The sequence below is a fragment of the Petromyzon marinus genome, chromosome 8, assembly GCF_048934315.1.
Source record: "Petromyzon marinus isolate PM22_M1 ecotype Great Lakes invasive population chromosome 8, UKy_Petmar_22M1.pri1.0, whole genome shotgun sequence".
Classification (NCBI taxonomy): Eukaryota; Metazoa; Chordata; class Hyperoartia; order Petromyzontiformes; family Petromyzontidae; genus Petromyzon; species Petromyzon marinus.
In genome coordinates this window covers 15,599,322-15,616,254 of record NC_133674.1, presented here as the reverse complement: position 1 = coordinate 15,616,254, position 16,933 = coordinate 15,599,322, and the positions used below count along the sequence as shown (strand labels likewise).

Below are 16,933 nucleotides of genomic sequence, written 5' to 3'. Positions count from 1 at the left end.
TCCGAGTTAAAAGATTCACGAGTATTTTTCCGCTGTAACCTCGCACCCACTGTTTGTTTGCATCACAGAGAGGATCCTTTGTAGTGTTCATTGCATAGGATAGGGCATTTGTAATATGATGAAAGTTTTGTTCAAAGCATCATTGCGACTCTTCTGGTGATCGTCAAGTCGGTGAGCAACGTTTCCCGAGGTTTTAGTGCTCCATCGAAACGGACAAAATAGACAACGGTGTAAATTCCGGTCCAATTTTAAAAAAAGTACATTCATCATTTTAACGGTTCCAACTGGTAGTACGGGAATCTTCGTTCTAGTTTCTGAATAAAAGTTGTAGTTTTTTTCTCATAAAGTGGCCGTCAAAGGAAGGAACACGCCAAGAGTGTGTGTCTACTGTGGAGGTAGATGGATGAAATCAGCTCACGTGCAGGTCCTAGATGGATTTGTTACATCGCAACACGGTGAGAGACGGTGATGTTACTGTTCTGTCAACATTTGCTGAAATTCTTTGAACGGAATTGCATTGTTTGCAGGCAGGGGGTTAATTTATCCCTGCAGTTGGTTGACTGGAGTAGCACACAACCACTAGCATCCACATTCATAGCGAGAAGTATACTGGATGTGGTGTGCCGGAATAACATTTTCTGGGTTCCAAAACCCAAAAAGAACCCGGCTAAAATGACGCCCTTTGTTGTAGATCATCCCCCCCACCCTCCCACACAAAAAGAAGAAAAAAAGTAATGGTGAGTGAATTAATCGAACAATTATTACTGACAAGGCTGCCAAGTCTCCAGCTGCACAACAGCCAACGAAAGGGGCTGTTATGATGCGAAGTATTCAATAAGCGCACTCGACGTGAATGCGGTGATTAAGGGCCATGGTGTGTTTCATAAAAATAGCGCCTGATTTTCAAGTTGCTTGGTGAAGTTTGTTTCTGAGAGTATTCTTCCATTCGGTTTGCAGTGTCTGCACTGAACACACCATTGTGTTAGATGTTGACGGTGAGTAGTGAATCACGTATGAGTGTTTGTAACCGCAAAAGGCTAGTGAACCAATATATTCCGTGGAGGAATAGCAAAACTACACAAACTCCTGAAGTCTTCTCGTGGCTCAGACGTCAACATTGGCATTTAGTTCCTGAACTTATTGTCATACGCAAGAATATCATTGAATGTCAAAGGCTTCCTTGATAAACTTTAAAAAAAACTTCAATTGCATTCCAGACGCATTTGTAATACGTAAACCATTAAAACAAATATATTCCCAGAAAAATATTTCAGCTCCATCTATTTTATTATTACTATGTGACATTGAGGGCCTCACTTTACAACTGGCAAAGCGGCACAACAACAAAAATCAGCCAACCTGCAGTCAGAGTTGTCTGCCTAGACACATTTCACCCTCTCACTTGACAGTTTGAATTCAGTACTTTACACTGCTATGTTTAAACTTGAAATGGGAACCAGTTCGGAACGTTTCACATGCATTTGAGTGTAACTAAACTGACTGTTCATGACGATACATATTTACAGTGCAATGTCCTCCAACAAATTTTTAATTAACAGTTCTTATTTAATCCTACCCTCATTGCCAACTGTATCTATATATTTCATATAGAGGGTTAGGGCACACATGTTATTGCAGTGGACCAAAGACTGCCATTGGCCCATCGTGTTGCACGGGACCTCCATCATACATTTTTACGATTTCACCGTTTTTCATACGTTTATCAAAGCCAGTTTTCCAAATGTCAAATAGAACGTCGTTACTTTACGGGAAAGGACTAAACACACTAAGCTATTATCCTTGCAGCGAGGCGACTCTGATGAGAATAGAGGTCAAGGCTACGGCGTGACTAATGAGTTGGAAGCCCTGCGCTGGGCACTTCCGTTTTCACAAGAGTGCGCGAGTTATGTCAATCTGCAGGAAACCGCGTGGTGGTGGTGGTGGTGTAATGGTTAACATTTTGCTATAGTTAGGCTCGAGCCTCCACACTTGCACGCGCGGAAATTTCAGTTTATTTGGCGGTCACGGCTCGCGATTACAAAACCCTTACTGGAAGGATTATGAAAATTTACACTCACTTCCCAGCTGGCTTATAGCAGCACTGTTGTTGCTCTTGGGCAGCCCGTTCCATGAAAAAAAAAGTAACGCGACACATGGAAAGGCGGCAAAATATTCTGATTCTACTCCACGGTTTGCGTAGTGGCCCACTGGCTACGTTAGTCATTAGCCGCCATCAACTGCTGGATGAAGGCCTCCCCCAAGACGTTGCCATGTCTCTCACGGCCCCGCGACGTAATGAAGCGCCGAGCAGCTGCACAGGAGATGATTCGATGGCTCTACCTCCAAGATGGACATTCATCTTTGGCGCCTTTCCTTCCTTGGGCTGCCATGTGTAAAATGGACATATCGGAAAACATTGATTGCTATGCACGTCCATCGTTGCATGCGTTATGAGCTTAATAATCAACGTTCATTGATGAATCGATGCATCGTTACACCTCTGGTGGCCGCAATTGAGGGGTGGCTCTCAGGGAGGGTTAAACTGAAGCTGGATATGTACATATACACGTACTTATACATGTATATGTACACATACATATCAGTTGTAACCCCAGAGAAGAGGTAAAACAATAGGATACAGACTCAAGACATTTCACCTACAGCACCTGGAGCGAATAAAGGCGAGAGTTCTCTCGACAAAAAAAATAAAGATGTACATGACCTCATCATCAAACGTATCAACCCTTATTTATGTGTATAAATTAAGAAATTCATCTACAAATTTAGATATCTTTTTTACCTCAAAACTACCACACTAATTTGCATACACAAACACAAGTGGAAAATTATTTGCATAAGTTTAATGTGCACATCTGTTACACGGGGGGGAGTGTTAACAGCGGTTGGTGCACTCGTGCTATGAATCTGGTTCTATTCCCGTCGATGGGCCACAGTCGTGGCGAGCGACATTTGGACCAGGTCCCCTGGGCACCAATCTCACCCACGGGCACTGACCGGTCCTCGTGAATATGGTCAAACAACCCCCATTTACCAACATGGCCTGGGAATAAGACCTTCTCATCCGCAGGCCACGTTGGGCTGTACGTTATATATTTAGCGACTTTAAAAATATAAAAAGAACACTACTGCTTCACCTGGGCAAATCGGATACATTCATCAATGTGGTGTGCCGCCCCCCCCCCCCCCACGCCAAATTCAAACCCAATCAGTCATAAACATTTGGTGTGCACGCCATTCTCATAGCACAAGGCTGTCCATGAATCTACTATGGTTTGCAGATGAATATTATCTGCAGTACTTTTACATAAGGGATCGAAGCTGCTACGTGGCTTTACCCAATTAGGTCATTTATGAATCATTCGAAAATAATCAAAATTTGGATCGTCATCCCAGCACACATGACCCGTCTTTTCTGTAAAATATACACACATATAAAACACGACAGGATCGTCAACGGCAACTGTACGTTCGTGGTTTATTAACCCACAGTGTTAATTAGGGCGGCCATGTTGGCTATGAACCATGGAACCTGTGCAACAAGTGGAAAGTGTGCTACTGCTGGGTCATGTCACCACCCCAACGCTCGACTCGTGTCTAGCCGCTTCGCCGTTAAGAGACGGGCCACATCCCCCTCGAACCCCCGAGCGACGTGGCAAGCCCCACTATACCCAGGATAGCCACACACCTCTGAGGCGGGACCACGGTCTCTTCACGGTCGCTGCAAGTGCCGGGTGCGGTGTGGATCACATAGGCGGTTGAGAAGTTCCCGGCGGCAGTGTGGCGGGGGAGCGCGCGGACGCGACGGGCGCGTCGGTGGGGGGCAGTAGGGGGGCGCCGTGGTTGCGTTTGTGCAGGGCGAGGTAGATGCACAGCGCGACGGCGCAGATGGTGAACACTGCCAAGGCAACTGCCAGTGCACAGTTCTGCAAAGATCTGGGAGAGAAATACGGGAAATGGTGATCGGGGGGCACATGGGGTCGGGGAGAGATGGGTTATGAAATCTCACCGTTATAATATTTGCAATGCACAACAGTTTTGCAGCCTTTCATCAATTCATCGCTGGTGAAGGCCTCCCCACACATGGTTAGTTGTGGGGGTTGTCTAACCATACTTCACCACGCTGATCAGGGCGGGTTGGTGAAGGGAGGGGATGGGTCCAAGACCGGTTCAGATATTACTCGTCACCAATGTTAGCTGTAGCTGGGAATTAAACTCAGGCGGCCGGGTTTATTTGTGCAGTCCGCCAATTACTGCACCGCCGCTCCACCCCAGTCTCAACACACCCTGAATGAGAAGCAAATTAACTTGTTAGCTTTCCTTCAAGGCATGAGCACACCTAAATCAGATCATTTTGTAGATATTTGCCTAATCGGAATGGTCCCTGCTTTCCAACATAAGTTTTAAGCATAAAAAAATCAAGTTTAGGAGCTCAGTCATCATGTTCTCACAACATCACTGCATTTACAGTGTGTTAAAACGATAGCGCTGAATTATTGATTGGTTTAAATTATTATTTTAAATTATTATTGCAATGTTAGCCCAGAATGTTTGAGAATTGCCTCTACATTTTTTGTCCGTCCAAGTTCTATCTTAAGTCATCATCATCATTAAAACACCCCCAAAAAAACTCCAGAAAAATGGGTTCTTTCCAGTAAACGAAAACACGTGAATTCTTGTAATTAACCAACGCGCGGCATTTTGCCTTTGTTGGCAAAGCTTTACGAATCACGATTGCATTTTGACATTGTTTTCAGCAGCTCTCGTTCACCGATGACATTTAGTGTCGGTTGCACTCTGGCGGAAGGAAAGTTTCTGGAAAGTAAATGGCACATTACGCCGGTTGCAGCACTTCACTGATCGAGTGGGGGGTTAGATGGAAAAGCTAGCCGGAAGTTTGGTTTTGGGTTATGGGTGATTCACACTGCATTCCAACCCCCAGTTCATTTAGCGCGCACGTTATTTATAACAGCAAACGCATACCGAATGCACATTCCAATACAGCCGCACCGATCGCAGACTTAATAATAGTTGAGTGTGCGAGGAACCATCTCTTTTTTTCATCGCGCTTCTGTGGTTTATTTACTGTTTGGTATTTATTCGAAATTGCGAATTTTCTTTTGTTTAAAAACCGACGGTGGAACGTAAAACTTTATTTTAACATTGTTGAGGCTTTTTACGCACTCACTCATGCAAGCGTGCCTGCTGGACTGGGGTTAAAAACACAGCCCCCCCCCTGGGGCTTTACAAAGGTCACAGCCAATACATTTTAAATCCTTATAATTAAAAATAAACATTCTTGTAAGCCATATCCAACGGCTACTTAGCGATAAGTTAAAAGAGGAAAACTTGAAACAGGTGCAGTCATTTCCTTATTTATAGAAACAGGAAAACAGTATAAATATGCTGAGTTTAAAAGGAAATGTATATTTATAAACCACAATGAGCCTCCGTTTAGCCTTACACACTCTAAGAACAAGTGCTGTAAGCGAGCACCCAGTAGACCAGCGTGTCGTAACCGCAACGAGGGGTTTCCATGGCCAACTTGCGTTCCCAGGTTTAATGTCGATGGAGCACACTCATTGTTGATTGTGTTTTCCCCTGGAAGACTCCAGTGGCTTTTAAATAGCGATTGTTATTGGTGTGCATCGCCAGGAAGTGAACCCTGGTTCAAACGCATTCTGGTGCGGGTGCAAACATCCACTTTTACACGAACATTTTTTAGGCTATATAAAACAAAGAGGATTGACATTCAAGGCTACAGCTTTTATTTGATATACTGTCCATATGCTTCATATTAAACAATACATAATGGTTGAAATTTCAATGTTGACCTCGTTATAGCTCTATTTACTTTAGCACGTGTGTATATGTTTACAAAATGGATAATGATTGGACCCAGAGCTGATCCTGTAACCAAGACTGTCACAAAGAATGACAAAGAAGGATAAGGTACGAAAGGAATGAGCAGAACCCCGCGAACTTGTGAAGAGCGGGAGGGTGCTCAACAAACACCACGCACAGCAGAGATATTCCCACTGACTCCCCCCCCCACCTCCAAGCAGGACAAAAACTATATTTGTTTTACATTTTGCCAAGACTTTGAAAATTGCAAATAGCATGGGCAGTCTATCACGGACTACCGCACGGCGGCTGCTAATCTTGGTTAAATATAACCGCTGCGTTTCAGTTTCCCTTCTCCAGGGCAGATAAGCACGCCTGATCGCTCACGTTCGTTGTACGAATGGCACGCATAGCACGGAGGCGTCGATCCGAAGATTAGATTGAAGCATCTCTTAAACAGGCGGCTTCAGTGGTCAGTTGCGACTTGCGTTGCCAGAAAATCACTATTTGAAACGTACACCTCCAGAATGTAATTTTTATAGGCCAGGACACCTCTTCATTAGGTCAGCCTTTGCGGTTCAATTCCATTCAAAACGCGCAGATTACGTAAAAATCCCAATTCAATTTGCATTTGCATTGCGTCGAAGTGTAACCGCATCTCAAGACGTTGACAGAAAAAGTACATCTCGCAGGAAGTGTGCATCATGTGCTGAGAGGCATCGGGGCTGTGCGTGCTGACGTCAGCCCGCTCGCCCTGCCAATGGGCAGAGCCATCCAATCAGGCTTCAAGCATCTCACGAACGTGCGCTCACACACACGTTAATGAGTTTGGATCGGCAAAAGAAAGTTTTATGTAAGGAAGCAGAAAAAATGTTGTGAAATGGAAGTGCCACACATGCAGATGCATTTATGCAGAATAGGCCACAGTGCCTTCTCAGTGCAACTTCGCAAGCCACGTGCTCAACAATCGATTGATGCGAGTCCAGACGATGGCGGAAAGTTTCCACTTTTGTGCAGAGACCTTCTGCCACCGTTGGCTCCAGACTATCCCTAACCCAGTCTAACCCTAACCCAGCCTAACCCTAACCCAGCCTAACCCCAACCCAGACTAACCCAGCCTAACCCTAACCCAGCCTAACCTAATCCAGCCTTACCCTAACCCAGCCTAACCCTAACCCAGCCTAACCCTAACCCAGCCTAACCTTAACCCTAACCCAGCCTAACCCTAACCCAGCCTAACCTTAACACTAACCCAGCCTAACCCCAACCCAGACTAACCCAGCCTAACCCTAATCCAGCCTAACCCTAACCCAGCCTAACCCTAACCCAGCCTAACCTTAACACTAACCCAGCCTAACCCTAAGCCAGCCTAACCCTAACCCAGCCTAACCCTAAACCAGCCTAAACTAACCCAGCCTAACCCTAACCCAGACTAACCCAGCCTAACCCTCACCCAGCCTAACCCAGCCTAACCCTAACCCAGCCTAACCCTAACCCAGCCTAACCTTAACACTAACCCAGCCTAACCCTAACCCAGACTAACCCTAACCCAGCCTAACCCTAACCCAGCCTAACCCTAACCCAGCCTAACCCTAACCCAGCTTAAACTAACCCAGCCTAACCCTAACCCAGCCTAACCCTAACCCAGCCTAACCCTAACCCAGCCTAACCCTAACCCAGCCCAGACTTCACCCACTTGGGATCATTACGCAACAGTGGCACGGGACGTGGCAGAATCCGTGCATACATTATTGTCCGTGATCGACCGTACATTATTTGCATAACTCGGAACTTCTCCAATTTTATATAAAAAAGCGACGATCATTCTGCTAAAACACAGCCTGGTGACTTGTTACTCTCCTCAAGCACGTGGTTTGCATGGCTTCTGGCTTCCTATCTGCCGGTTTAACAATTTATTTTATATATGCAGTATATAATTTGCCGTGCTTTTTTAGATGTTCTCTTATCATAATTACCTCGCTTAGTTGTTATCAAGAACATATGAATCTGCAACCGCAGCATGACAATATCTCTATATAGCCACATTTATTTGCGTTCTTTACATCTGTATCATTGATGTTGAAAACGCTACGAATAGAGCACGGAAAATTTGAAATGAATTATTGACATGTGGCTACAAATTATTGGTGTGTTTAATGGATAGCAATTATGAAACATAAAAAAATGCTTGTAATGTTGTGAACACTGTGCACTGCAAATATGTAATAAATACAACAACACTTTTATCTATTCTTAGTTTTTTCGGTAAAGTCACGTTGAAGAGAAACAACAAAATAATAAAAAATATATAAAACAATAAAAAATTCTCACGACGTTTCGACCATAACTCAAACGGTCATCTTCAGGTGTGTTGGTTTGCATAAATTTATTTTTAAACGGCGCATTTATTTATTTATAAAAAACGTTAGCGTCACGCGCAGCGATTTGGCAGTTTGCCCAGGACTAGTCCATCTATATTCTGAAAAGAGGAGGGGGGAGACGAAATTTTTTATAATGTATGCTGTCTGAAAGCCACTGTAAGCGTGAACAAGCAATTAAGAACTGAAATGGTTTATCAAATCTTTCCAATGATTGCTAAGATAGAATCCATCTTCTCGGTTGAAAAAACTGCCAAATCGCTGCGCGTGACGCTAACGTTTTTTTATAAATAAATAAATGCGCCGTTTAAAAATAAATTTATGCAAACCAACACACCTGAAGATGACCGTTTGAGTTATGGTCGAAGCATCGTGAGAATTTTTTATTGTTTTATATATATTTTATTATTTTTGTTGTTTCTCTTCAACGTGACTTTACCGAAAAAACTAAGCATATGAATTACTGCAGTCACGAAAGCTTTAAATCAAAACACTTTTATCTGTTTGCATGACTGGAACTGAACTGACAATGAGTCGTTGTTTATAACAGGTCAATGAGATATAGCTCCTAAGTCATTAATCCTAGTTTTATTATAAGACAATTAAACAGACATTGAAACTGCTAATTTTTGGCTTTCACAAATCACAAAATGGCTATGAATAAGAGTTGACAATCACTACGCCACGAAAGCCTGTGGGTTGCATTAACCTCCGCGGTGTTTTATCCACGCGTCATCGGGGGCTCATCATAACGGTGACGATGCGTGGCCAGGGCGTGAGGCTGTGCGCCGCCCGAGACCTGAACTTTGACCTCCAAGGTGACAGCGTCTTGGTTCGTCCAGCACAATTTCCTGGGAAAGCCGGTGGCGCAGACTTGCAGCTTTCTCAAGACCACAGGTGCTGTCACGCGCCCACACGACAGTATCGCTGCTCCATCCAAAGCCCCCCCCCCCCCCCCATCAGATAACAGCTATCCACGCTTGAATTCCAGAAAGCCACACCACAATCTGACCAAATATCAGCACGGCTTAAGAGTTTCTCAAGAGAACCCCATTCACTTCCTAAAAGCTCGGAATTTTGTTTTAAGACTAAAACAGGTGATACCGGGACCGTGGCGGTGCAGCGCGCGAGGTTTAAAGGGACCTGGGGCAAGGCGCGTCGCCGAATGCCCGATGCCCCATCACACTCACCTCTCGTGTCGCCTTAACGCACATTTGTAAAAGCAGAAATATTTCATTAGCAGTGGGTCGACGCCCGATTGGATCAGACCATAGCCGATTCGGGGAAGACTATGTTGTCTACATTTCCTGCTAAATGTATCCACTGCACAGTTGACGATGACAGCGGAGACATGGAAGTTTCCCTTCCGGATGTAACACGAAAAAACTGACTCACCTTAAAATCGGTTACTGGCAACAAACGAGTCAACATGCATAGGCCGGTGGTGCAAACATTGACAGAAGGTGCATTTTTTGAAGAACATCCGTTCTGTGAGTGTACAACCACAATGGATTCCTTAAAATAAAAAATCTCATTTTAAATACATGTACCTTAGCTGTGTGTCCCGGACTATCCAACATAAATGGAAAAGCTTTGAATCTGCATGAATCGGAAACGTTTATTTCAAATCACATTCGGGTCTACTTTAGTCACGGTCACTGAAGTGACCCAGAATTTTCAACAAAGGCGGTAAATGCAGTGATGTTACTTTAGTGCTCCTGACTGTGGTTAAAAAAAAATTCACAAGAACAAAGCTTCAGCTTTGTGTCAGACAGCAGCCTGCGACACACATGTCATGCATGCTGCTGCAGGAAAAGGGACCGTTGATTTCTTGGGTTATTCAGTGACGGATCTCGTCAAATCCACAGCACACGCCACGAAGAAGGCCCGTCGGCCCAAACTATGCGACAATAAATCTGAAGACTTCTGTGCTCATGAGCAGCGATTAAAGCGAGCGGGGGGGGGGGGGGGCACAGGGAAACTAGGAAACACGTTTCATTCACCCACACTGATAAGCATGACGAAGGTTGCCAACATGGCTTATATTGTGTTCACCTCCAAAGACAAAAGTGCTGTTAGCAAGCGCCCATGAAGACCGGCACGGCACACGAGAGGGTGGGTGACCAGCGCCACGCCCCACCGCCTTTGCCTCTCAAAAGGTGATATTTATACACCGCACAAGGTACTCTATTGAGGCTGCATTGACCTAGGGGAGGTCCACTACTGGGTTCAGATAATCGTCACTGGTGTTGGTCGTGAGTGGGAATCGAACTCGGGTCGCCGGGTTCGTAGTGAGCATGCTAACCGCAGCACTGTCACTCCCTTCCGTACCCTTGATCCCATTCGTTTTTCTTTCTCAGCGGTATGTCTCGTACCATGTTGACGTTCACGTGGTTTTCGATGTTCAGCGTTTTGAGATCCAATTTAATAAAATTATAATTTGTTCAAATAATTATTATAAGTATGGCCAAACATCCCCCACGACCGATATAGCATGGGGAAGAGAGGCCTTCGTCTAGAAGTGGACTGAAAAAGGCGCTGTAACGTTGTTGGTTGTATCAGAATTAAACCGGTTATGCGCCGACACTCACAGCTGACTCGGAACTCCGGAAAGCCCCAACATAACTTAAGACAACTCATCACCGATAAAGAACATACCTACAGTTTGCACAAAAACCACCTCCCGCCAGCCCCCCACCCCCCATCATTTTGGAAAACATGACAGATAAGAAACTCCCACCGTGTTGTTTGAATGCTTTTGCTCAAGATTCTGCACGCAACTCGTACAGAAGAGACAAGCGGGCCCCACCGGTGAGGACAACGCACGCAGCGGATTCTCGCGGCGGCTTCTGGAGCGCCGACTGCCATCGTCAACTTCGGGGAGCCAAACAACACGGCAATGTGAAACTTCCCCGAGGGATTCACTGAATTACGTTTCGAGTTGCTCCTCAGAAAAGCGAACAAACTCTCGATGGGCACTGAGCAATCACTGTGATGGCGCGTATAGGTTTACCCTATAAATTGGGGCTGTTTTATGGAATCATCAATCCTCAAAGGGGGTACGGCACTTAATCAAATGTTTCCAAGATTGTATGCTCATAAACGTGCGTTAGCTTCATTAAACAATGCACGATCTTAAACATGATAAATGCATTACAATGTATTGCATTTTAGATATGCATGCTTAGGTTTGCTAGCAACATGTAAATGTTTATAATGAATATTTGATGCAGTTTTCAAATTAAAGTTTCATTTGGTATTTTAATTGAAGCATTTTCGGGTGTATTTAATTTTGCTCTCAATTTACTATCTCAAAGATCAAAGGGACATGTCACAACAATTATGTCTCTTTGGAGCGGCTTGCAAATCCAAGGGTTGGCAGATCAAAAATGAATAATTTCCCAGGAAGTCAGTATAATTTTCAGTGAATTTTGTTTCGATAATATACATAATATTTACAAGAAAACCCCTTAAATGTTTCATGTCGAGGAAATCATCCTGGGCCTCTCCCGCAGAACAGCTTCGCATTTCCAATTCGGCAACACGACAGTTGACAGCCAACGCTGCTGCAAGCCAACCACACATGGCCTGCGAGCCTGTCGCCATAAGCTAAAGGTCACGGCGCGTAGTCCTATAGCTGTCAAACCACTTCAGAATGCACTTGGCAAATGCCAGCTCTAACAAACTAATGTGCGACGGTGCTGCTTAGATTTCAAGTCGATAAAGTACCACAGTCAATTACATTCAATGTACCCAGAGTGCTGGGTTTTTTTTTTGCTTACAGTGGATTAGCAGCGGAGACGGTTATTGACTGGATTATTCCGTTCTCTTTTAGTTTTTCCTTCAAAAGCTGAGATCAATCAGCGAGCGTGAGTGAGCGATTCCCACGAGGCTGCTGCGTGGTTGGCGCGGGGGAGCGTCTGACCTCTCCAATGGTTTATCGAAAACGCCGTCGTTCCCATCGCAATATTCACCGGACGCTTCTGAGCGCCGTCCACTCAGTCTTATGGGTTGTTCCACGGCACCTTAGCATGCACACCTCGAGAGGCAAAGCGTACAAGGGATAACTCGGGGAGCACGCGAACGATGATATGAGTGTACAGCACGTTTAGGCCAGCATCAGATGTCCGTGGCCTTTGAAGTTGAGTTGAAGCAGATCGCTCTACGGGGTTAATAAGCACGTGCACACTTGCGGGATGTTTTTTTGTGAAGGTTCTCTTTTGCTTTTACCAAATGACAACGTTACTGTTTATATATGGTGTAAATATGAATGTTACAACGAGCCCCGACTAATACAAGATCAAAAGTTATTTGAATATTTAAATATCGTGAAGAACAGCTCGTGTGCAGATTGCAAATATCCGTTAACACAACCTCCCTGTAGTCACAATCATCCAGCTCCAAACCCACTTCCAAACAGCAAAAACTACCCAAGGAACACACACATGGGTCAACTTATTGTGTGTAATCAGCGTAGCGTAATTGTGCTTTCTTTAACCCAATAAAGTACACAGCCACACATGTAGACGCACAGACAGACACACACACACACACACGGGGAGAAAACATTCAATCCGTGCGTCCGATGACTCATGCAGCCGACAAACAAATGAGATAGAAACAAAACAGATTTGCGATGTTAAAAAAAGGCAAAAAATTCATTTGTCGTGATTGTAGTGTACTGCACCCTGAAACTCGGCGACCTAAGTTTTCATTCCCGTCCACTGCCAGCATCAGTCGTGGAGTGCCATCTGAACCAGTTCTGCCTGCCCCCCACCAAACACAAAGAGCCCCCGTGTAGCCTGTAACAGATTGTTGGGACAAGTGCTGTTAGCGAGCACCCTATGAAGGCCGGCACGGCACACGAGGGGGTGGGTGGCCAGCACCACGCCCGACCGCCTTTATCTCCCCAGTGGCGATGTTCACACATCGCACCAGGTACTCATTTGAGGCCGAGTCGACCTCGGGGAGGCCCAGGACCGGTTCAGATAATTGTAACGGGAATCGAACTCGGTTCGCCGGGTTCGTAGAGCAGCGTATCGCTAACCACTACGCTACCGCTCCCCACCATCAGCACGATGACAAACACGCACAACCCACGTGGGGGGGGGGGGGGGCCTTCACCCAACAGCACTGGATTGACAAAGGGGGCTGTGAATTATCTTCGTTAAAATTATCCCACCGATGGTATGGCGACGTACGGCATGCGAGAGAATACCCGTAGCCAGATGCGATGGCGTAGTTGCCTCGGTAGGTAAAGAGGTCTCAACGATCGACAGTTTCGTTGGGAAAGGGCACCCAGGTTTTCGGTTCACTGCCATCATTCGTGCATCACTCGTGGACGTCCTGAGGGGTGCCATGGTGGTGAGATGTTAACTGCCTCGCCTAGTATAAAGGAGGTCGTGGGATCAATCCCCACCCTGGCGACTGCTGCACATTTGGAGTTCGCAAGTTCTCTCCGTGATCGCGTGAATATTTCTCCTGGTCCTCCGGTTTTTCCTTCCACTTTTCGAATCGACGTTTGTTTTTAGAGGAGTTGGCTGCTATAAATTTCCACAAGATGAGGCACTTCGTCGAGCTATCATTTGTGCCCAGATCGCTGCTCGCGAAAAAGAAATATATAGCTCAGTGGGCCTTATACCCTGATAAAATAAAAAAAATATAATTGATCGTTTTTATAGTTTATAGATTCTCAGGGGGGCTGTGCCGTGAATTGTTGCTCTTCATTGCCCAACTAATCCACAAATGAGCAAACTTACACGAATCTAACGTGCCTATTTAACAACGGCTCTATAGGCAGTGTCCCCTTATTTTGGGAAACCCAAATGGCTGGGAAAAAGAGCCAAGGACACAACTTCAATGCGGAAAATCCCCGTCAGCCTGTACAACACCGCGGTCATGCTTTTATTCATTGCAAGATAACAGACCGGCAATAGTGCAAGCCGTACACCAATATGCAAATTGCAGCTTTGGCAAAGTGGTTTGTCAGTTGCAAATATGTTCCCATCGTTTGAGTGATTTGTCAACAATTCCCTGATGGGGGAAAATAGCCATGACAATCAAGTGGCTTTGAATTACGATAGACAAAGGTACACGGTGACCCCTTGTCAATGGAGATGAACCTACAACGGAATGGCTTGTAGCTGCTTGTGAGTCGACGCGGTGACAGTTCCGAGAATTTTTTTTTCTTCACAATCTCTGAAATATATTATAGCGAAAAATAAAACAACCCCTTTGTCAATCGACTGCTGCATGAATGCCTCCTCCACGTCATGCTGGTCACGGGAGTTGTTCGATCGTACTTCGCCACGCTCGTCAGTGTGGCTGGGTGAAGGGGGTGCGCGTGTCTAGGACTGTTTCAGATATCATTTGCCACTGATGTTAACCACCTCCAGGAATTGAACTCAGAACACAGGGGTTAATGGCACGGTGAGCAAACCGATGTTCTACTGCTTAACCTTTTCGATGCTCCACCATATAAAAGGTCGATTTTGCTAATATGTTGACAAAATTATGCATCGGAAAACACGCTGACGTTAAGTTATGATAAATATATTTTGCCTGAAAATGTATATAAGGCTTCTTGAAAATTAAGTGGATCCGTGAACACAATGTGTGTGTACGGTGTAGAATGATTGCTTTCCAGAATAATATTGTAAAAAAAAAACAATGGCCGATAAAACTCAATAATGAAACAGCCGCTCAATCCCAGCTCTTAACTCTGGAAAGGAATCTTCTTTGAATGCAAGTGATGTAATTTAAATAGACCGCTGAAACTTTGTTTTAACAGGCATATCCCCAGAATCTATAATGGCCAAAAAAAAACCAGAACGTAAATTAGCATGTTACTTATTAAAGTTTCAGCATAAAGAAATTTCATAATTCAACAGATTCCCCGCTCTAACTGCATGCAAAACTGTCACACTATGAGCCCAATGAATAATTTGTGCGACGCCATCCATTAGCGGGCACGCGATGTTCGCGGATCTGCCACACAGCCGAGCCGTGACACGTAATTATTTCTCCGGCCCTCCGTCTGTCCTCCACCTGCGATTGGGGGGGGGGGTGATGGGGCTGCACGACCATCCCAGCAAACAGCTGTCCGGAATCTCTCTCTCTCTCTGGTGCTGTGCGAATTGGAACTATCCGCGGTGTCCCCAGCCGGCGGCCCCGCGACTCGCCGCTACAACAAGCGAGTAATAACCACCGTCCTAATGCGTCAGTCCTGGGGGAGCAGGGGGGGGGGGGGCTGGGAGGTGGCGTGCCCACGCCGAGGCGGTGAAACGCGCACCGTGAATTATTAATGGTAGGCAGGTCAGAGATGCACATAGGGCTCCTCCGTCAGACTCTGCCACCGCGTTTGTTTTGACAGTGCGCGGTAATTACCCAGCTCAAGTCGCCTGACACCTCCCAGTTAAGCGTGCATATATGAGCGACTCAACCTGGATTTTTTTGTCTCCTTCCCTTCCTTTCTTTCTCTTTACGCTTTGTGCAAAGTTTGAACGCCGCACTTGAAAACTTTTTGAGGAATGCTGCGCTGGAATAAGCATGGTGCCCAGCTATCAAAACTATTTGGACAGCGGGAACTTGTTATGTCTGTGTGGACACAAAAAAAAAACGGCTCAAGCTAAAACCCCTGCCACTATCACAGGCTCACGTGTTCACCACAATGTGTCCTCTATAAATAATCTTGTGCGGCGAGCAACTTCATATCAACTTAATGCACCATCGCCTTCCCGAGCACGCAATAGTCATAAGTGCATCACTGTCGTCATCGTGGTCATCATCACCGTCACAATCACCAAGAGACATCCTCTCATCACCTGTGAACGTCAACATCATTGATTGTTCACGCTTACGGTGGCTTTCAGACCGCACCCATTATTTTTCGTCTCCCCCCTCGACTTTTCTGAACATAGATGGACTCGTCCATCTGAACAAACTGTCAAATCCCTTTCCGTGGTTCTAACGTTAAAAATAACCGCCACTTTTTTCAAATTTTCTTGCTGTGGGTTTCACACCTGATGATGATTACTTGTGTTGCAGTCGAAACGTCGTGAGAATGTTATTGTTTTATATTTTATTATTTTATTGTTTCCCTTCTACGTGGTGACTTTACCGAAAGAACCAAGAAAATGAATCCTACTCTCATCACATGTTTTCCACCATCTTTAGTCTCAGAGCGATCTTCATTAAGAATTGTGTTCGATGCCTCACGGTATTCATGAGGTGGTCCAGTTTCCGCCCACATGTAAACACGAATTAATTTTTGCCGATAGCACCTTAATATGTAGAGGACCAAAGAGTTGGCTCACTATGGTTCCTCCTCGCCTCTGATCGTGTTACAATTTTAAATTATTATTATTTGAAATGCTACATACTGCATTTCCATTTGAATCAAAGTCCACCTCTAATAACTATGCTAAGTATATGTGCGCTGATGTATTTTCCAGATGTGTCCATTGATTGTACAAATTAACAGTTGTAATTGTTTAGCAAACCTGTTGTACGTGACTTTATTTTTGCCACATTTATGTTGAGCCCAACCTTTCAGAATCATTTTATTTGTATTCTTCTATCATTTTGGGCCAGTTCGTTTAAATTGGTCATGTTGACTATGTCTTCAAAAAATGTGCCACGGTTAATATTTTATCAATTTATATTCATGCCATTGTTCTCGGATCCAATTTTCA

At 45.0% G+C, this 16,933-nt stretch overlaps 1 protein-coding gene across 3 annotated transcripts in view; it reads right to left on the bottom strand.

The window, feature by feature from the left end:
* Nucleotides 1-742: 742 nt before the first annotated feature.
* Nucleotides 743-16,933, bottom strand: part of LOC142924116 (vesicle transport through interaction with t-SNAREs homolog 1A-like) — a 45,885-nt gene continuing 29,694 nt past the window's right edge. For all 3 annotated transcript variants that reach the window (XM_076065680.1, XM_076065682.1, XM_076065683.1), the window contains exon 8: nt 743-3,954. In XM_076065680.1, coding sequence (XP_075921795.1) covers nt 3,765-3,954 — 190 coding nt within the window. In that variant the 3' untranslated portion in view covers nt 743-3,764. The remainder of the gene's footprint in view (nt 3,955-16,933) is intronic.